Source organism: Miniopterus natalensis, chromosome 9, assembly GCF_054644295.1.
Source record: "Miniopterus natalensis isolate mMinNat1 chromosome 9, mMinNat1.hap1, whole genome shotgun sequence".
In the NCBI taxonomy this organism is placed as follows: domain Eukaryota; kingdom Metazoa; phylum Chordata; class Mammalia; order Chiroptera; family Miniopteridae; genus Miniopterus; species Miniopterus natalensis.
In genome coordinates, this window is record NC_142089.1 from 12,761,805 (window position 1) to 12,783,244 (window position 21,440).

General features: G+C 51.7%; 1 protein-coding gene across 1 annotated transcript in view; it reads left to right on the forward strand.

The window, feature by feature from the left end:
- The window catches only part of PADI2 (peptidyl arginine deiminase 2), a 39,513-nt gene that overhangs the window by 11,588 nt on the left and 6,485 nt on the right, over positions 1 to 21,440 (forward strand). The window contains exons 2-11 of the mRNA XM_016219459.2: positions 54 to 237; positions 1,184 to 1,256; positions 7,593 to 7,654; positions 9,777 to 9,894; positions 10,319 to 10,444; positions 15,377 to 15,555; positions 16,934 to 17,037; positions 17,768 to 17,879; positions 18,426 to 18,533; positions 19,857 to 20,008. Coding sequence (XP_016074945.2) covers positions 54 to 237; positions 1,184 to 1,256; positions 7,593 to 7,654; positions 9,777 to 9,894; positions 10,319 to 10,444; positions 15,377 to 15,555; positions 16,934 to 17,037; positions 17,768 to 17,879; positions 18,426 to 18,533; positions 19,857 to 20,008 — 1,218 coding nt within the window. The remainder of the gene's footprint in view (positions 1 to 53; positions 238 to 1,183; positions 1,257 to 7,592; positions 7,655 to 9,776; positions 9,895 to 10,318; positions 10,445 to 15,376; positions 15,556 to 16,933; positions 17,038 to 17,767; positions 17,880 to 18,425; positions 18,534 to 19,856; positions 20,009 to 21,440) is intronic.

Consider the following 21,440-nt stretch of genomic DNA (forward strand, 5'->3'; position numbering starts at 1 on the left):
TTGTTCCACCTGCCCCAGGAGTCCCCATACCCTGCTCTCCTCTCTCCCTACAGTGCAGCCCCAGCTGGGGCCGAAACCTTCAGCCTGAAGCACTCGGAGCACGTGCGGGTGGAGGTGGTGTGTGATGGGCAGGCGGAGGAGGTGGCCACCAACGGCAAACAGCGCTGGCTTCTCTCGCCCAGCACCACGCTCCGGCTAACCATGAGCCAGGCGAGCACCGAGGCCAGTAGCGACAAGGTATCACTGCTGGGGAAGCCCACCCCGCGGGCCCCGGGAGCCAGGGGCCGTGCTGGAATCAAGCCGGGCTAGACCAGAGCTGTCCCATAGAAACAATGCAAGCCACACGTGTTATTTTCAGTTTTCTAGTAGCCACGTTTTAAAGGAGAAAAAAGAAACAGGCGGGCTTAATTTTAATAATATATTTTACTTAACTACATATATAAAAATATTATCATTTTGACATGATGTCAACATAAAAATATCAATGAGATAGCTCACACTCTTTTTTTATACCAAGTCTAAATCTGGCGTGCTTTCACACTTAGAGCGCATCTCGATTCAAACTTGCCACATTCCAAATGCTTAAAAGCCACCTGCAGCTGGTGGCTACTGTGTAAGATAGCGCAGCATTAGACCATGGGAGGATGGCTTCATGGAAGGTTAAAATTGTGGGCTGCTGAACAGTGGAATATTGGAATCTCTGGAAGTTACAGCCACAGGTGTCCTTGTTTTCATCATGTATAAAATGGGGTGCTGGGTGCCCATGCAGCAAAGTGGTTTTCCCAGGCTCTCCTCCCTGGGTTCTCTAATTATGAACTTCATGTGCCCCATGGCAGTGATGGGGGCTGGGCCTTATCCAAAGGCAACATCCTCAGCCTTGCCCCCTGGTTGCAGATGTGGGGACCCTGCAGGCAGCAGACTATACCAGGGGGCACAGGTAGGCAGTCAGCACCCTGGATGCACTCTGAGAGGATGGGAGTCCCCTGTCTAGTTTGATAACCTAGGAGAAGCAGCCCACGAACCCAGGAGTGCTTTCTGGAGGAGAGGGTTCAGATGTTTGGAAAACGCTGGCTTTATAGGCTGTGAGGTGAAAGGCAGGGAAAGTCGTCACTGTAGATTTTCCTGCCTGTGATAAGTGATCTCTGCTCTTCTCTCCCTCCCACTGCACACCCTCCCTACCAAGGTCACTGTCAACTACTATGAGCAGGAGGGAAACACCCCCATCGACCAGGCTGGGCTCTTCCTTACAGCTATTGGTGAGTTGACAAAGCTACAGCCTGGGTGCTTTATCCCTCAGGGCCTGGCATTGCCACCCTTCTCTGCAGCACTTGGGCTGTTTTCAATGCTGCAGACCTGGCACTCGATGCCTCCTCTGAATAATGCAGGACCAAGGAGTGAACCCACAGGTGCCCAGACCCTTTTCTACTAGGGTGGGGGATGTCTTACAGGAGGAGGTGTGCCCTGGTCTGCCAGCAACTCACCCCAATATCAGGGTCCCCCTTGTAGACTCTGCAGATCACAGAGAAGGATCAAAGTCGCCCACCTCTCCCCTGCAGCCTGGAAAAGAGCTTGCCTCTCACAGTGAGGGCAATGGCCTGCCTGCAAAGCCTGTGCTGCCCTTGACAGTCCTAGCTACCCCCTTACCCTCCCTGGACCCAGAGATGCAGCCTGGGTCCTTGACTCACCTTGTTCAAGCCCTTCATTTAATTCAGTGAGGGCAGTGAGGCCCAGAGAGGTTAGGGAACTCATTCATAGTCACACAGCAACTCGGTGGCAGGCTGAGTTCAGAACTCAAGATTATTGCCCTCCCAGGTTCTTTCAATTCCATGGTGTTCCCCTAGCCTGGCTCAGCAAGACCCAAAGATGTGGTCTTCTGAACCTTCAGCCATTCACCTCTTCTTCAGTTAAAGTGTTAATTGTATGTGTGTGTGTGTTTTTTAATGTGATTATATTTCAGAGGATGATTTGTCCGTCCAGCCTTAGTGTAAGGCTGCTACATGGTAGGTGGAGGGAACTACCAATTATTGAGTGCTGACGAAGTACTTTGAAAAAATACTGATGTCTTCCACTTATTGAACACCTACTCTGTGTTCAGGACCATGCTGGCTGCTTTGAGGAAGAGAAATGCCTGACATTTATTGAGCACCTACAGTGTGCCAGGCTCCAATACTAGATGTCTTACTGTCATGATCTCACTCTATTCTTACCATTGTTCCAAGGATAGACACTACTATTGTCCCCGTTTTACAGATGAGAAAACCAAGGCTCATATAAAGTAAAACAAACAAAAACTTGCCTGAGGCTACATCCCTGTAAAGTGGTTTATGAGACACACCGAGTCATTTCAGTTATCTCACGTTCTCTGAGGTCTTAGAACTACCCCCCCAAAAAACCTCGGCTAGTTCCCAAGCCCCTTCTTCTCCAACCATGTGCTTTTAGCTGCCAAAATAGGCTCAACACCATGCTCTTCTGCTTCTCAGCTTATTCCCAAAGGGCTTGGTTGCCGGTCACCCTGTCCCTCCTTCTACACCAAGGGGGTGCCAGCCTGGGGTGGGGTCCTCAGGACAACCTCAGGGGGCCTTGAGAGATGGAAAACAAAGCCTACCGAGTTGCAGCTGAGGGCTGGACTTCACATGCACACATAGCCCCCAGGTTGTCTCGGGTGACTGTCCCTGAGGAAACCTAATCCCACAGACATGGGACACCTGAGGACTTAAGCAGGAAGGGCAGCAGCCAGAGGCCTGTGAAGTGGGGGTGATCCCAGAGGCTGACTGCAGAATTAACGAGCCTTCCCCGAAGCAAGGCAGACAGGATAGGTGGCAAATAATGCACTCTAGGGAGGCAGGACTGGACTCTCTCTCTCCCCTAGGAGACGGCAAAGCTGTGCTGAGCCCCCGGGAGATACCAAACGCACCCACGGTGAATGAGCAGGCTTGTGCTCCTGAGGTTCTGAGGTTGTGCTTTCAATGAGCAGTTATTTATTTAGTGGCCACAAGTTCCAGATATTTAGGTTCCCTAGGCCACTAAAATGTTGACCCCCCCCAACACACACATAGACTGACATCTTTGATGCTTGGCCCAAAAAAAGACATTAATAATTTGTCATCAATTATCACCATTATTTCAACATTTGAACACCTAATAAGTCAGCAAGCATAATCTCAGAATAAAAGAGTCATTTGCATCACAGAAATAGAACTTTATGAAAAGCTCACTTCACTGAACTTATATTTCCTGTTCCACCAGGGACCCTGGCAAAAATTTTATTTCCATTGGATCCTACTGGTGTCTCTGACCTTTCTAGGTCTTGCCTTTTCTCGAGCATCCACCCTAGGAGTGCTTGAGCCCTACATCCTGAATAATCATTTGGGGGGCAGCGCCTCAGAGGCAGGAACGCCTGAATGTCCCAAGATGGTGGGGCTGTCCCCCAAGGATGTATCTGAGTCCATCTCGCCTTAGTTCTGTCATGAGCCCACACTGAGCAGAAAGAATCCTGGATCAGAGTAGAAAGAAATAAGTCTAAGTACTGGCTCTGTGCCCCAGCAGCCACATTGTGACCATCACTCCTCTGGGCCTCAGTTTCTTCACCTGCAAAATGGGCTCATCGTGCACTCTTGCACATTGCTTGCAAGGATTCGATGGGAAAAGTGTGCAAAGAGCCTGGCATGGAGTAGGTGCTCAGGCAATGCTCTCTTCTCTTTTCTCTCTTCCTCTTGGCATGGCTACATCTTCTCTCTGCCTGGGTGAAGTTAAAGGACCTTACTGCCTTCAGTCTTCCACTTGGAGTTTGGGAACAAACCCATGGCGCCCTTGGCCAAATCAGGTTCTAGGTCTTGGTCTCAGCCCTGCCAAGGACTTGCTGTGTGACCTTGACAAGTTGCCCACCCCCTCTAGACCTCACATTTTCCCAGCTATAAAATGAGCATTTGAGTCAGGGCCATTGTGGCTCAGTTGACTGGAGCATCGTCCCATACACCAAAAGGTTGCGGGTTCAATTTCCGGTTAGGGCACACACCTAGGTTGCGGGTTTGATCCCAGGTCGGAACACGTACGGAGGCAACCGACTGATGTTTCTTTCTAGCATTGATGTTTACCTGTCTCTCTCTAAAATCAATGAACATATCCTCGAGTGAGGATTGAAAAAAAATTAGGGATTTGGCCTCACTAATCCCTGAGGGCCTTCAAGACTCCAGTTAGGGCTGATTTGCAAAGCCCACTTGTTAAGAGAGAAAGTGGAGGTGGGAAGCAGGAGGTCCAGCGTCTCAACCTCTTTGCTGTGGTCCTGGCGATGGGAGCCGTACACAAGCCTTGAGAATTTTTAGCGTCACTCTGAGGACCTCATTCATTGTGCGCCCTTCCCAGCACCTAGGATGGCTGTGGGGGACAGAGATCTTTTCCCCGCCACACCCCAGGCTTCCCGGTCAGGCAAGAAAGCCAGGCACCCTGTCACTGTCCATGGGGGCTGGCGGCCCGCCAGAGTGCTTGTGGCTCTGTGTCAAAGCTGAGGTCTCAGTGTCTAGCTTCTCACTCAGGCAGACTGCCTTGAACCCAATTTGATATTTCCCATTAATCTCCCCCACACCCAGGCGCCACCTGACACCTTGGGCTATTCCCAGGAGCTGAGGTAGGACTCAGAGCCTCTGGGAAATGTCTAGAGCCCAGGGGCCCTGAAACAGCTGTCCTCTCCCTCCTCCCCAGGAAGGCACAGCCATCCTGGGAGGGCAGAGCTGTGGCAGGTCCCACCAGCCCTGCTATCCAACCCCAGGAGGATCATCCCATTGGAATCTAATTAAATTGGATGTTGGGAGAAACTTTGAAAAGGAGAAGTCCTCCAGGGATGGCTTATACCTTGGGGGAATCCCGAGGGAGGGGGAAGGGAGAGAAGGCCATTTCAGTTGACTTTGGAGACGGTTCATGGGTCATAAGACATACGGTTCATGGGTCATGTGCACCACTGGGGGGTTGGGAGGTAGGTGATATAGGAGCCCAATTACGTAATGCCCGGGTTGCATAACAGGAAGCCATTGAAACCTACCCAAGTTTCATAAATCAAGAAAGAGCAATAAGTATATTATTTAGTGTTATGGAAATTGCTTCAGGCAGGCAAGTGGACAGGCCTGCTGGGGACCTGCTGTGTTTATTTAGAAGCTATTTGGTGCTATTTGATTTCTTGTGCATGCTGTACAAGTGTTCATAGACGTTTTTAATTTAAGAAATCATAATGATGTGAAGCACAATGAAGTGCTTTATAATTTATCTCCTGGGACCCAATGTTTTCAAGGATACACCACAGGAGCCAACTCCTCTGGGGATGACCTTCGGGGGAACAAGTCTTAGGTGTTTGAAGGCGGCCTTGGCTTTTGGGAGCAGCCCAGGGTGGAAGTCAGCCTGAGTCAGTGGAGGGACAGCCTAGGGCAGGGGTCTGGAGTTAGAGGCTTGAAGGGGATGCCTGGCTCTGCACTCTCTGGGGACTTTCTGGTCACTTCCCTGTTGGGTGCCTCAGTTTTCTCATCTGTATGGTAGGGCGGCTGGGTAGGGGAGAACTCCTTCCTTCTGATAGCAGGGAGAGCATGCAGGGGAAGTGCCTGCTGCTGGCAGAGTGAACTGTCCACACAGGAGAGATTATTATCTTGAAAAGCAAAGAGAGCGACTCCTTAAGGCGAGCCTGGGGCTGGTTCCCAGGGAGGAGCTTCAGTGGGGAATGTTCAGCTGGAAAGTTCAGGAGCCAAAATCAACATGGTTCCTCCACCTGAGCCGGCAGCCTCTTTAACAGCAGCAGGCGGTTCTGCCTTTCCCACTTTCTCCCTAAAAATCCTTACCATACCTCAGCATCCCAGATGATCAGCCCAATTTTCTGACAGGGGACACCTCTGAGTCTGAGTTTGCTCACCTCTAAAATGGAAACACTACTGTTTATCCCATAGGACTGGGATTCCTTGAGAGCAGACACTGTGCCCAGATGGTCCACCACTATGGCTCTGTCCCCAGGATGGGGCCTGGGACACAGCAGATGCTCACCAGTGACTTGCTGAAGGGATGGGACCAACGGCAGGAGTGTGTATAATTATGCCTTATAGTATCTATCGCACAGTAGGGTTGCTCGTGGGGACGCTGCAGTGCTGCCTCTCCTGAGGACCAGGTGCCATTAAACCCTGTCCTCTCCTGGCCTCCTTCTGGACCCAGAAAAGCCACATTCAAGGGTGGGGGGAAATCGGGCTGTGGGCAAAGGGAAGACTTGAACATAATCCCCAGACTCGGGATGAGCCACCCGAGGAGGGGTGACATCAGTGCCCTTCCTGAGCCAGGACCCTCCTCCCCCCAGCCCAGGGAGAGGGCATGCCTGCCAAGGGGACTTACCAGGAATTCATTCATTCCCACCCAGCTCCCAGCTCAGTCCAAGTCATGCCCAGTGTGAGGCTGAGCCCTCTGGGCAGTTTCTGGGCCTGGATCCGGCTCATCTCGTTTTGTGTGATGTTTCCATCACCTTCCCAACAATTCCCCTGCCCCGCCCTGTTAGTCTCTAATGCAAGGGGGTCATTTTGCCTGCCAGAGACATTTAGCAATATCTGAAGACATTTTGGTTTTCATGGCTGGGGGATGTTACTGGTAGAAACCAGGGATACTGCTAAACATCCTACAGAGCACAGAGAGATCCCCTCAGCACAGAAGTATCTGACTCAAAATGTCCGTACTGCCTGCTATTGCAATTAATGCAACTCCTCTGACTGGAAAGGGCCCTATTTTGCAGGTAAAGAAACTGGAGATCAGAGAGGCTGCCTAACCTGCCCAAAGTCACACAGCTTAATAAGCAGAAAACCAGGGTTCAAATCCAGCACTGTCTGATACAGCGTCTTAGGTTCATTTCACTGCCCGACACAGTTTGCACAAAGCCTGTCCCCACGGTAGGCCTAGTTCAGCTAGGATACCAAAGGTCCCTACCCAAGAGAAGGAACAAACAGGGACCCTTCCCTGGATCCTCTGTGTGACAGCCTGGCCTCTTGGGCACCTTCAGATTTGGAGATCCAGTTTCCCACCCAAACTAAAACCCTCCGTCCTTGGAGGTGGGATCTACACCACTGAGAATCCCGGGAAAGATACATACACTCAAATACATGTGCACACACATGCCCCGGACAGGCTGGGAAAGGCAGTGCGGTAACCCTGTGATAGTTTTCAAAATAAGAGCTTCTAATCACACCAACTGCAGTGCGTGCCCAGTTCCGCTCATGCCACCTGTGTGACCCTGGGCAGTGATTTGGCCTCTCTGAGCCAAGGCTCCCAGATCTGGACAGTCAGGCTCATCCCACCTACCACCCTGAGTTGACCGAGGGCCCAGGAAGGGGTGGGAGATGTGGACCTAACTGACAGCACCTCTCGAAGCCATAAGCTGCGAAGTCTGCAGCATCTGCCCGGGTTCTCCATCGGGCAGTGGGGCGTTGGGCAGGGGGTTGGATAAGATGACCTCAGCAAGGCCCTGTCCTTCCAAGGACCAAGCAAACGGAGAGCTGCACCCGAATCCCCCAGGTCTTCCTCCTGTCCTTGCCCCTCCCTGTCTGGCAGACTCAAAAACTCACCCGTGTGTCTGTCCCCAGAGATCTCCCTGGATGTGGATGCGGACCGGGACGGCGTGGTCGAGAAGAACAACCCGAAAAAGGTACCTAGCTCCCAGGGCAGACTAACTGGGGGGCTTCCAGGGCAGAGCCCCAGGCTGGATCCCGAAAGCAGCCACGGTCCTCCCAACAGGCAACTCTCGGTCTCAGAGAAGGAGACTGAGCCCGAGACAGGCTCCCAGACACACAGCACACCCTGACAGACCCACAGAGGAGCCAAGCTCCTTATGGGAACAGCTACGGAACAGGTTCCCAAGTCTCAGTTTCCCCACCCACAGGATGGGGACCCCCAGGCATAGAGTTGTTGGAAAAAAATAAATGTTCTACCACAGGGGAAGTGCCCCCAAAGTATTTGCTTTTATTATTTTGCCTTTCTTTAAATTTCAAATCTGGGAAGAGACCGCCAGGAGCGGAGGCTGCATTAATCACCCTCAGTTCAAGGTGAATGTTTCGTGCATACCCCCTCTCCTGTTTCATTCATTCATTCTTTTGTTCTTTCATCGGTCCACTCATTCATTCTCTTTTATCCTGCGTTCCCCATTCCTATTCTGCTCCCCCACGAAGGACCCTTTTAATGGGTTTGCTGTGTCTCTTTCTGTTCTTATGATTCTCGTAAGACCTGTGGTCTCGTTGGCGTGTGTGTTTTTAACTTGTGCAAATAGCACTGTGCTCTTGAGCTCATTCTGTTTGCCTCAACCCAGTTTTTAAGCTCCACTGGTTTTGTTCTGTTACATCCTCTAATTATTTTCGATAACAATCTAAAGCCTGGTTTAAATTACACATAGATGGATACTTTAAAAAGTTAAATAAATACCCCAATGAGGAGGCGCCCTGCATGTTGCTAAGGGGGGCTCAGGCCTGTTGGGGAACCCCTTCTCCCAGGTTCCTCAGTGGGGCTTTGCCCTCATCTTGCCTTCCCGAGGCAGCCCCACACATGCATTCTCTGTGTCGGTGGCCAAGCCACTTAACAGTAGACTCCCTGGAGGCCTCTGAGGCATCCGGCCTCGCCCTGAGGGCTCTGCAGCCTTGGTGAAGTCATACAGCGCCTGTGGGCCAGAACTTACCAGGCTTTCTCCATGAGGGCCAATGACATTTCATATTTTATTTATCATTTCATAAATATTTGTTGAGCATCTTTTATATTACAGGACTGGGTCAGGCCCTGGGGACATAGCTCCTGCCCTCGGTGGACCCACAGTCCAATGGTGGGAGGTTGGGGGGCAGGGATGGGCACTCACATTAAATTAAAAATGACGTAGATGGCTGTTTCATCACAATTTTCCTAAATCGGCCCCAAAAGAACATGTACAATATCATAAGTGTAAACCCAGGGAAGCTGCTCTGGTCTGGAAAATCATAAAGGCTTTCAGGGGAAATGGGACAGTTTTGCTGTGACCAGAAGGAGGAGTGGCGTTGGCCAGGCGAAGGGAGATAGGACAGCATTCCAGGCAGAGGGACCAGCGCAGGCCAAGGCCTGAGAGGTTGACATCTTTGGGGAGCATAAAGACAGTCAGTATGGGGGAGCAGAGTGAGCAAGAAGGAAGGTGAGGGGAACAGAGGTAGCAGGTCTCACTGGGCCTTGCAGGCCACAGTGACTTTATCCTGAGTCAACAGGGAGCCCATGACCGGGATGAAGGCAGGAAAGCAACCCGATCTGGGTGGAGTTTGCTCCAAACCACTCTGGCTGCAGTGTAGAAAATGGATCTCCTTTTAGGTCCCATTCGGAGCACTCAGAATGTGTCTGGAAACAGCTGGGCGTCTGTCCATCTAGGCATCTTCCCCTGAACCCGTCTGGGGACTTCAGAGCCTGTAGTGGAATCTCTGTCTGCCCATTTCCCTGGCCGCCCTCTGCGCCCTGCCTCCACCCCTCTCAGGCACAGGCACACCAGACGTGAGGCTCATGAATGCCTCATCAGTCTTCCAGTCTGTGTCTCTCCCTGCCACCATCTGTCCCCCTCCTGAACCTGCCTTCTGTGCTTACGCAGACAATCTCTGGGCATCAGACATGGGGTTCAAGTGTGCCAGGTCACAGCTGCCCCAGTGAGTGGTGGCTGCTCTTTATTCTCGCCCTGGGGCCGTCTCACCGGTGTCCTGTGAGGTCTGGGGCTGGGAATATCTGCCAGAAGGTAGTGAAGAGGGCACTGACCTCTCTCCTTGCCAATGCAGGCATCCTGGACTTGGGGCCCCGAGGGCCAGGGGGCCATCCTGCTGGTGAACTGTGACCGAGAGACGCCCTGGTTGTCCAAGGAGGACTGCAGGGACGACAAAGTCTACAGCAAGGAAGGTACCGGCAGGACTCACCCTTGGGGCTGGGGGCAGGGAAGAGCAAAGCAAACACTCCTGCTAAGTCTTGGGCTGGGCTGAGGGTGAGGCAGGAGTGACCTTGGGTCTCCTGGGGATGGTGGACTCAAATAACCACTCTTGCTAGAAACAGAAGACGAAAATATTAATATAGTTCGATTGGAACCATGATTTTTAAAGAATGTACACATACATAGAAAAAGGACTGGAAGCAAACTCCCAAAAGCTTATTTGTCATCTGTGGATTTAGCGATGACAGCTGGTTTTTATGCTTTTCTATAGTTTCCATAATACACACGCGTGGGGTTTTCTTTGACCTGATTCTAAAACTAACAGCAGTCATTTGCGAGCCAACATTCCAGCCACAAGTCTCTTAATTCTAACCTCCTCCTGTGTCCACCCCTCAGACCTCAAGGACATGTCCCAGATGATCCTGCGGACCAAAGGCCCAGACCGCCTCCCGGCAGGATACGAGATCGTCCTCTACATTTCCATGTCGGACTCGGACAAAGTGGGCGTGTTCTACGTGGAGAGTGAGTGACCGCAGCCTTGCGCCCCGGCAGTTCTGATCCATTCAGTGCTCACCACGCTGCCCCCTCTGGGGCCCAGCTCTGCCCTCTAGGCTTCCCCAGGCCCCCCGCCTTAGCAGTCGTGGCCCCCACAGGTGCTGGAGACAGCCAGGACTGGCTTCTTAGTAAGTAACTGCACCTCTTAGCAATGGCTTTTCACTGCCCTCAGCTCTTAAGTGGCTGATTTCTTCTCATTGTTGGTTTGGGTCTCAGCTCAGATGTCACCTGCTCAGGGAACAGCATGTACAAAGCACAGAGGAGGGAACCAGCTTGGAGGAGCAGAGAAAGGCCAAAGCAAGGGAATGTGTTGGAGTCAAGGTCACAAACAGGACAGGGGCCAGGACATGCAGAGAAGGCTTGGCTTTTATTCTGAGAGCAGTGAAAAGCCATTAGAGGGTGTTAAGCAAAGGACTGCCAAGATCTGATTTATGTGTTAAAATGTTCTCTAAGCAAAATAGTTAGCTTTGCAGTTTGCCTTGGGTGCAAGGTGGGGCTTCCCCTGTGTGCCCAACCATTTGGGGACCTGGGATCTCTGGCCTAGCTCTGGGGCATACCTCTGGACAGGCTCACAACAGCCAGGGCAGTCACCATGAGGAGATGGTCACAGGGGCCCTGGGCCCTCACCTCAGGGAATGATTTAGCCAGGACAGCAATGGACAGCTGCCACCTGAAGCCAGTCGTCCATCGTGGGCTCAGGCAGTGACCTCAGACAGGTTGGAATGTCCCAGAGTTGGGCGGGCTCCACAGCCCCAGGGGGCCAGAGGTGTTGATATTTACCCCCACCCAGGCCAGGGTTGCCTCAGGGGGTGGGGCTGCTGGCAGGGGCTGGAGAGGTTCAGGCAGGACGTTCATCTGGGCTTCTTGACCAAGACATTGAATTGAGGCGTGTGAGCCTTTGCTGATAGTGACACCTGGATGTTATCCAGAGGGTTCTTTTTATTGATGGGAGTGGATTGAGGTCTGGCCCCGTAATCACATCCCTCCCCTCACTTGCCATCTGATACGGGTCCTGAGCAGACAAGAAAGAGAGGAGTCACTTAGTGCAAGTGCTTTGGATGCTTTGGACACAGGTCCCCAGTCTGTGTTATCTGGGCTGCCGTCCTGCAAGGGGGGTGGTGTTACTGATGCAGCGATGATCCCAGAATAGTCAGTTTCCCACAAAATGTTGAGTCTTGGATGACTGCTCAGTGTTGCACTAAAGAACAGGACAAAAAGGAATCGTTCTGCGCAATTTCCTTTTCTCCCTTTCCTTCTGTGCCAACATTTTGGGGTTGAGAATGTGTTGTGTTACAGGAATGTCATGTGTCACCTGCTGCCCATCACTACCAGAGCCAATAAGTAGAGACAGGGATTGAATCTTTATGGGCACTTTATTCAGATGGCCGGCAACCTGAGAAGACAGCGGGTTATATACCCTGAGGACTGTCTTACATCTCATCTCAAGCCGGCCCTTTTTATAAGAAGAGTGTGGGTAAAGGGTTTGGAATTCAGGGAAAACGTTAATCAGATAAAAGCTGGACCACAATGGCTCAGACACCATCTTTGTCGCTTACAGTCCTCCTGGGGCACAGAGGTCGAATTGCTTGCGGGTCTCCTGAGGTCAGGGCAGGTCCAGTCATACGTCCCAGTGCCCGGAACAATAGCTTTCTACATGCATTAGTTACCAAGCCTATTAACTATAAAACTAAAGCTAAAATTTTTTCAACTTTTTGTGTTCCCCATCAGGCAGGGGGCTGGAGTGGAGGCTGAGGGACCCCGAGAGGGAGCTCTGGAGCCCAGGAGATACAAATCCTAGATCTAAGTAAATCTAACAAGTCCAGGCCTTGTGTTCCTCATATGTGATATGATTTGGGGACAACTGGAGGCCTGGCTTTCCTGCTGGTGATGGGGATGTATGTCAGGCCCTCAGTGCAGTAGCTGGTCCATGGGATGCTCTTTCTAGGTAGCCCGTTGCTCTTGTTGGTATTATTATGGTGATTATTAATAATCATTAGACAGAAGTCTCCAATGCTGTTAGGAAGACCCAGGTGCCTGGGGTCCAGCCTCAGCTTCTGCCCCAGGACCCCAGAGTTGGGGCCTGACCTCTTCCTACAAGGATACAGGGACCAGCGTGTCCATTTGCCCAGGACTTTGCTGAGTTTAACACTGAAAATCCCTCACCCGAGGAATCCCCTGGTCCTGGGCACACCAGGACAGGTGATCACACTATCCTATTAAGCAGTCTCCTCAGGAGACGGAATGTCTCCAAAGTGACCAGAAGGGTTGTGCCAGATCATACCACGCACCCAGCGTGGCCAATGCCTGGGACTAAGGAGAGGTCAGGGTGGCCCGCAGGCCTGGCTCGAGGTATGTGGGCTTCTCAATAAAGGGGCATTGTTGGTTGCTGCAGGGAGAGCCAGCCATGCCCAGGCGGGCCTATACCCAGCTGGGGACGGGGGAAGGGAAAGGAGGCTCCTCGGGACAGTGGCTGGATTGTTCCCACCAAGAAATTGATCTGCTTGGAGCTGGCCTAAGCCACCAGAAAGAGAGAGACATGTACATTGACAGCCAGGAGAGGGAGAAAACTGTATGCAGATGGACAAGATCATGTCCTTCCACCTGACCAGGCCCCTGCCCTCCGCAGGCCCTGATGGAGTCCTCCCCAAAGCTTTGGAACTTTCTGCAAATTCAAGTCAGTTTATAGGCCTGAGATCTCTCCCCTTGGGCATCAGTTCAAGTGCAGCTTGGGTGCGCGGGCATGGGTGTGCCTGAGTGCATAGGGGTGAATTTTTTAAATTATGCAGATCCATCTGGATCTACTCAGTGACTGGGACACAGGGCACACGCTGTCATTTCGGAATGCGAAGGACTTCACCTTCTGCCTTGGGCTGTGTTGAGTTCCTTGGGACATTCAGTGCCTGAGTCTATCTGCCTCATTTCTTGGGCCCCTCCAAGGGGAAGCAACATGAGGTATTATTTGGCTGCCTTCTGTTCATGAGCCATTTGATGAAAAGGTCATGAGCTTTGCAGTAAGGGGTGTGCTGACTCATTCACGGGCTCTCGTAGTGATAACAACGGGTCCCAGCTGTGTCACCGATGGTTACCCGTGGTTACCAAGTTTGCCAAAGCTACTGATGCTGTGTCATTTTATCTTGCAATCACCCTGTGGCATAGGTATTATTATCCCCCATTTAACAGATGAGTAAACTGAGGCTAGGGGAGGTTAAGTGAATTCCTTGAGGTTTTGCAGTTAATAAAGCCAGAGTGGTATTTGAGCCCAGGTCTCTCTGACTCTAGAAGCCATAACCACTCAGGTGACCACCTTGAGCGAGATACACAGGGTGGGGTAAGTTTACAGTTGTGAGTACTTGAAACAGAGTTTATTCTTGTATTATAATTTATTAATTATTGTATTATTTTTCATATAAACAACTGTAAACCTTCTTCCGCACCCTGTATGACCAGGAGCACATTGTTCTGTGAGGAGCCATCCTAAGCCTGGGCTGCTGTGGTGCCTCCATTCATTTTGCAACTTTTAATCCACCACCCTGTTTGTGCCAGGACTGTTCTGGTTACATGTTCTAACCCTTGGGCAACTGGTCATTAACCGTGACCATTGTTGTTGACAATAGTACTGAGCTGAGCCTGATTCTGCCCTTCCAGCTCTGCGAGGCATAAAGAAACTCCTGGAACTGCATGGGGTCCTACCTCCATGCCTTTGTCAATGCAAGTATCTCCTCTCCTCTGCATCCCACCTCTGCCACCCCGAAGGGCATCTCAACAGCTGCCCTCCTGTGCTCAAATGCTTCCCACCCTGCCTCCTTCCCTGGCCCTCCCCACTCCTGTAACCCCAGGGGATCTCTCACCCCATAGCTCTTACGAGGCTTCCCACCTCTGCTCTATCTTACCAGCTGAGCGCTGCTCTTAAACAGAGATGCTGCTTCACTGCATCTCTGTCTCCCCCAAAGTCCTTGCCCATGCTGGTCACAGAGAAATAATTTGATACATGTGCTCTGAACTGGCCTCAAAATTCTCCTGTGGGGAGTGGTGTGGGAGCCATTGGTTCATTGGTTCAATAGATATTTATTAAGTCATGTGCCAGACCAGCTGGCCCCGTCTCTGCCCCCACAAAGGTGACAGCCTCTCGGGGCCAACAAGTAAACACTGAGATCATACCCATCTAGAAAGGCCGCGATGGGGAAGGATGGGGGCTGCGGAAGCTCCAGAGCTCCTGGCTTGGTCTCTGGGGGATCTGGGCACAATTTCCAGAAGTGACGCAAATCAAGGCCTGAAAGGAGGGAGACAGCTGGTCCATGCAGAGGGACAGCGCCGTGGACCCTGGGAGATTTCAGAGGATACACCTGCCTGTCCTCCCAGCCACTAAATGTATAGCCGGGGACCCACGCATGGGTCTCGTCACATGGAGGGGAATTTTGGTGCAAGTGGGCACATTGCTGTTTTATTTATATAACGGGGAGGGGAGCTTGGGGTTCGGAACTGGATATGATTTTGAGTCCCAGCTCAGCCGTTTACTGGCTGTGACCTTGAACAAGCCATTTCTCCTTTCTGAGACTCGGTTTCCTCTTTCGTAAAATAGGAGCAGTAATGACTTTCCTCAGCTCACTAGCTGCCCAGTCACCCTGTGCCATCGTTCCATGTGCGCCGTTCCTGGGACAGTTACTCCTTTTACAGACACGGGAGCCAGAAGCCTGAGAGGTGGCCTGGTTCCGCGCCACACAGCCAGCACACGGCAGTGCTGGGACGATGACCAGGCCACGGCCCCTCTGCTGGCATTTCTGCTTGCGCTTTTCTGTCTTCATCTGCAGGACAAGTTACTCTGCCCTCTTGTCCCCCATCAGTGACCCCGCCCCACTCACCTCTTCCTGGTGGGTCTGACAACGGTCCTTCTCTCTCCAGACCCGTTCTTCGGCCAGCGATACATTCACATCCTGGGCCGGCAGAAGCTCTACCACGTGGTCAAGTACACGGGCGGCTCTGCGGAGCTGCTGTTCTTTGTGGAAGGTCTACGTTTCCCCGACGAGGGCTTCCCAGGCCTGGTCTCCATCCACGTCAGCCTGCTGGAGTATATGACCGAGGTGAGGGCTCCAGGCCTCCACCATGTGGGACTGCCCCTGGGCATCAGGTGGGGCTCCTTCCAGAGGGCCATGCTCAGGACCCCCTGCTATGCTCCCCTCCCCTCAAAGCACCAAGGGAGAGTCCAGGCTTGGAGACCTAGATGCCCCCACCATTCGCATGCAGGTGAGGCTGGGTCTAGCTTAGACTGATGAGAATGGGCTGTGGAGTCAGACTGCCCAGGTTCAAGCCCATGAGACACTGGGCAAGTGAACTGACCCCCTGTGCCTTGGTTTCCGACAAAAGCTTCTACTTCCTGGGATAGGTATGAGCATCTGAACTTGTAAGAACTCATTCACAAAGCACCCTCACCATGGGGAAAGGAAAGGCAGAAAAGGCCCAGCTAACAGCGCGGGTGGGGAGGGCACTTCTCCTGCTCCTGGCAGTGCCTGGAATAGCCTGGCTGCCAGGGTCTCTCCGACTGGCCCCTCCAGCGGGCACTATAGAGACTCAAAAGGCAGACCTGGGCAGGCAAGGCCAGTGCACCCACAGTCCCACCCCTGTCCTCCTGACAAGGCAGTGGCTGGTTTCTTTTAACTTTTCAAAGCCACTACCTGCCAAGGAACCCGGGAATAGTATCTAATTTCCCCTCAGGTTCCAGGCAAATTTCCTGAGCCTTCCCTTAAAACAAAGAACAATCTTGACATAGCAAAATCCCCGCAAACGTTAAAATGCTCACATGCAGGAAAGGACAAGGTGCCCAAAGCAAAGAAAGAGGAAGGCCCGGGGCTGGCTCTTCAGGAAGAGAGCTTAGTTGGGGCGAGATCAGAAAGTGGTCAGGAGTGTGCGCTCGGCCTGGCCGGTGTGGCTCAGTGGTTGAGCGTGACCCATTAACCAGGAGGTCACGATTTGATTCCCGGACAGGGCACATGCCCAGATTGTGGGCTTGAACCCCGATAGGGGGTGTGCAGGAGGCAGCTGATCGATGACATTCTCATCATTGATGTTTCTATCTCTCCCTCTCCCTTCCTCTCTGAGATCAATAAAATAGTATTTTTTTAAAAATTAAAAAAAAAAAAAAAGTGTGTGCTCAGCTGCAGGGTTTAAATCCAAGCTCTACCACTCACTAACCATGTGACCTTGGGAAGCTACAGAGGAGTTCTGTGGCTCAGAGGCCTGTGACTGAGTTTCCCCATGTGTAGAACAAAGACTATAATGTATCCACCTCCCTGGGCTAAAACAGAAATGAATCGGTGCATGTAAAAACACCACAGGGCCTGGCACATAGTATGTGCTCAATTAATATACTATTGTTACCAGTTTCACCCACTTTGGAAGGCAGGAGTGAAAAGCCCCCTGATGAGACTTTTGGATCCCCTTCCCCTTGTCTCCCACGCCCAGGAGATTCCGCTGACACCCATCTTCACAGACACCGTGGTGTTCCGGATTGCTCCATGGATCATGACCCCCAACATCCTGCCTCCCGTGTCCGTGTATGTGTGCTGGTAAGCGCTGGCTGCGGTGCAGAGGGGCAGTGTGGCAGAGTGGCTGATGCTGGGGCTTCAGGGGCAGTCAGATCTGGGTTATGTGACCTTGAGTAACTCTCTTGGCCTCTCTGTGCCTCCATTTCTCTGAAATGCTAACATCACAGAGTCTCTGTGAGGATTAAATGAGATAAAGCAGGCAAAGTATCCATCCAAGGTCCTGGCACAGAGTTTGTGCTCTAAAAGCAATGGTTAACATTTCTTTTCTTACTCTTGGCCATACTGTGGAGTTGGGAACATCCTATGCAATGGCTATTCATCTCATTCATTCAGCAATATTTTATTGAACACCTCTTATGTGCTAGACAGCCATAGCAAAGCGAGAAGCAGGGGAGAGAGTGCCTGTGGGTGGATGCTGGCCACACCCAAAGGACCCTGAGGTCCTGGCCCATCCCCTGCCTCTGTGCTAACAACTCCTCTTTGGAAATCTGGGGAGTCAGAGACAAGGCTTTGGGACAGGTGGGGGTAAAGCTCCCCTCCTCATTTTATTTGTTCCTGACCTTAGCAAACACATGTGGGTGACTTTTCTTGGCCCTTGAATCCAGCAGCCTTTGCAAAGGTAACTGTGAACACAGATGGCCTCACCAGCCTAGCACAGCCTAGAGGTGCCAGCTGCTGTTGCCACCTCAGTGGGCTGGCCCTCGTCCCTCCTCACCCTTTCTCCTGGCCTTCCCCTCTTCTCTGAACTCAGCATGAAGGACAATTATCTGTTCCTGAAAGAGATGAAGAACCTGGTTGAGAAAACCAACTGCGAACTGAAGGTCTGCTTCCAGTACATAAACCGAGGAGACCGCTGGATCCAGGTGAGGAGCCCCAGGCTGGGAAGGACATGGCCCAGGGCTCAGGCAAGAAGAGCTGGCTCAACGTCAGTACCCTGGCACCCAGCAGCGCCACGTGTGGGAATTCTGCTATCGGCTCATGCATGCTTGTGTGCTCAGATACATCAGTGGATGAGGCAGTTCATTGCAGTCTAAGCAGCGAAAGCCTATAAAACAACCCAAATGTCCCTCCACGGGGGACAGGGGAAGCATACACATGATAGGACAGCCTTGCGGTGGAGTATGATACAACAGCTAGAAAGAAGCCAATCTCTAAATACAGAATGAGCTTCCAGTTAAGGTGTTACTTGCAGGAAAATGTATATAGGATGTTACCAGTTGTGTTTTATAAAATGGGATTGATATGAATACACACACATGCTTGGAATGTGCAGAGACTGTCCGTGGAAGGATATGTAAGAAAAGGACCACAGCCATCACTCACAGTCAGGAAGAGAACTGGGGAGGTTGGCCGGTGTTCACTGGTGACGCTCTGGGCTCATGTGATGGCTCCCCTTGATGTCCCCGCAGGATGAAATTGAGTTTGGCTACATCGAGGCCCCCCACAAAGGCTTTCCCGTGGTACTGGACTCCCCCCGAGACGGAAACCTGAAGGACTTCCCAGTAAAGCAGCTCCTGGTGAGATGCTGAGGACCACCCTGGGGCGAGGTGAAGTGCAATCCTGGGGACTCTCACAGGACAGAGTGGTCAGGAGACCTCAAGCACCCTTGACAAATTAGTCTGTTGCCCAGGGCCTCTGTTTTCTTACCTGCAAAATGGGTCAGTTGGAATAGTGAGCTCTAAGGTCCTTTCCTGCTCTGATAATTGATGCATTTCCCAAAAATGGAGAGTTTCTGTTAAATGAGAAATGGGAACTGTGGGCAACAAAGGCAGATCAGGGGCCCTGACTTCTGCCACTTCCGACTTGCAGCAAAATAAGTTTCAAAGAGGAAAATTCTAGTTAAGCAACTGTCGAAAATCATGGTTTCAACTTCAACGCTCATTAAAGCTGTGGTTTTCAGTGCATGTGGTTTTTTTTAAAGCAATCTGACCCCAGTTCAAGAGGCCATTTCCACTCCTCCCCAAGATATCAGGGCTGCTCAGAGGCGACCTCTTGACCGGGTCACACCTGCTTCTTGTAAACCTTTGCTAACCTATCCCCCTCATCATAGGGAGGTGGTGAAGCCCTTGGTGTGAGCGCAAAGCTCTAGAATGTCAGGCAGACCTAGCCTTGAGTCCTGGTTCCACCCCTTAGCAGCAGCATGACCTGGGGCAAGCAACTCAGCCTTCTGAAGCCTCAGCTTGCTCCTCTGTAAAATGAGGATGGGAACAGTATCCATCTCATAGGACCGTTGTGCAGATCGAAGGCTTTCTATAAGGCATCCGTGCTGCACCTGATACATTAGCTGTTGTTATGCTTACCCCTGGATACTGTCCTCAGTGAGGACTGTCCACTTCCTCCAGCACTGTGAGAGGTAGAGTTAAACTGGCCTGCCACGGGCGTGAGAACTGAGGCCTCCCAGACCCTGCTCTCACCCTCCCTGGATCATCGACTGCCTTCAGGGTTCCACTCGCTGGCCTGCTCCCAAAGCCCTGGGCTGCGTTGTTCCTGGAGGCCGGTGCCAAGCCCAGCTTTGTGCCTTGTGCCTGCCCTCCTGTGATGCTGTAAAGCTCCAGCTGCCCCAGCCCCCAGCAAACCACACCTTGCCATCTGGGCCTCCCAAGCGAGAAAGTGCTAAGCTCCAGCCATCCACCCCACCTGCCACAGCTGTCCCTGGAGCCTCTCGGCTGGGCCAGGATAAGCCACACATCTTCCCATTCCACTTTTTTTTTTATGAGGATTTTTGTCAGACAAGCTTAGTCCCAGCCCCAGTGCAAGTTCCCAAACAAGGCCCCTACTTTTTTTTTTTTACCAAAAAAATCATAAAAGGTCACTAATGATGGATGTGTGCCCCTGCCTAGGGCCCAGATTTCGGTTACGTGACCCGGGAACCCCTCTTTGAGCCTGTCACCAGCCTTGATTCCTTTGGGAACCTGGAGGTCAGCCCCCCAGTGACCGTGAACGGCAAGACATACCCCCTGGGCCGGATCCTCATCGGGAGCAGCTTTCCTCTGTAAGAGAAGCCAGGGTGGGACCAGGGGCAGCAGGGTGGGGAGGTTACTCTGTCTCTCTAGGAGTGGCCTGGGTTGCTCATACATGGAGAGGAATGGCTGGGAGAATTAACCCCTCCCATGACTCCCTGATAAGATACAGACATTCATGGAAAGAAAACCAAGTTAGCCTGTATATCTTAGCATGAATTAGGATCAAATATAAAACTAAATTAAAAACTCTCTTCCCAAAACGGGAGGCTATATAATGAGATTATAGACCAGTTAGGGAAGGAATACTGAAAGAAGATGAGTGGGAGCACACCAACAAATCCTTGAGGGTGCCCATACACAAAAAAGTCAAGAGAAGACATAGCCCTGCCCCAAAGCGTGAGTCCCTGGCTCCACGGCCTGTCCACAACACTCTCATTCCATCCCCAGATGACCCACCAGTCGATAAAAAGGCAGCGTCTTCCTTGGTCAGGGCAGTTGCTGGGGTGACAGTGAGTGCTGTGGGTCCTCACTTCACAAAAGGGCTGCCAGGAACCTGCACAAATGGGACCAGCCAGGATTTGGGCACAATGTCCCTCCAAGCCACATGGGATGCTCTGCCTTCTTAGTGGAGGCCACTGGCACTGTCAGTGACCCTTTGCCCACCTTCCTGTCCTTCGCCCTCTGTGCAAAAGCCACTCACTCATTCAGCAGGCATTTCCCAACTCCAGCCAAGTGCCAGACCCTGTGTCAAGTATGAGGTTCCAAACATGAAGCCCAGCCCCCACTTTCAAGGAACTGGTGATAACAGACATGAAACAGGTGTGTGTGCAGTAATATAAAGGATGGCAAGGAACCAGAGGAACCCAAGGAGGGGTCCCTGATCCCCGTGGGGAATTCGGGAGGGCTTCTAGAGAAAAATATTTATTGAGGGCCTTCTCAGCACCAGGCATTGTTCTGGGGTCCAGGGACACCGCAGTGAGCAAAGCAGACAAAGTCCCAGCTCTCAGAGGTTTTATTAGGGTGAGGGAAGTACAGAAAATAAACATGGAAGCAAGAAAATAAATAAGATACTTCTGGGCGCTACTAAGTACAATGAAGATGATAAAATAAGGTTACACAATAGAGTGACGGGGCAAGGGTACTTTAACTTTCATGGTTTAAGAAACTAGCTTTGGACTCAAGAGCCAGATAAAGAAAAAGAGGCTGCCATGCAGAGAGCAGAGGGAAAGAACATTCCTCATAGAAGGAACAGCAAGGGTAAAACCTTGGGGTGGTAACAAGTTTAGCAGGTGGCTAGAGCACACAGAGCAAGGAGGGGGAAAGGGAGATGAGGAAGGGGAGTGAGGTAGGGGCCAAATCAGAGAGGAATTTGTTGTCCACTTAAAGGTCTTCGGTTATATTCTAAGGGTAATGGGGAGATTGAAGAACTCAGGGCATCTAGAAATCAAGAAAGGCTTCCTG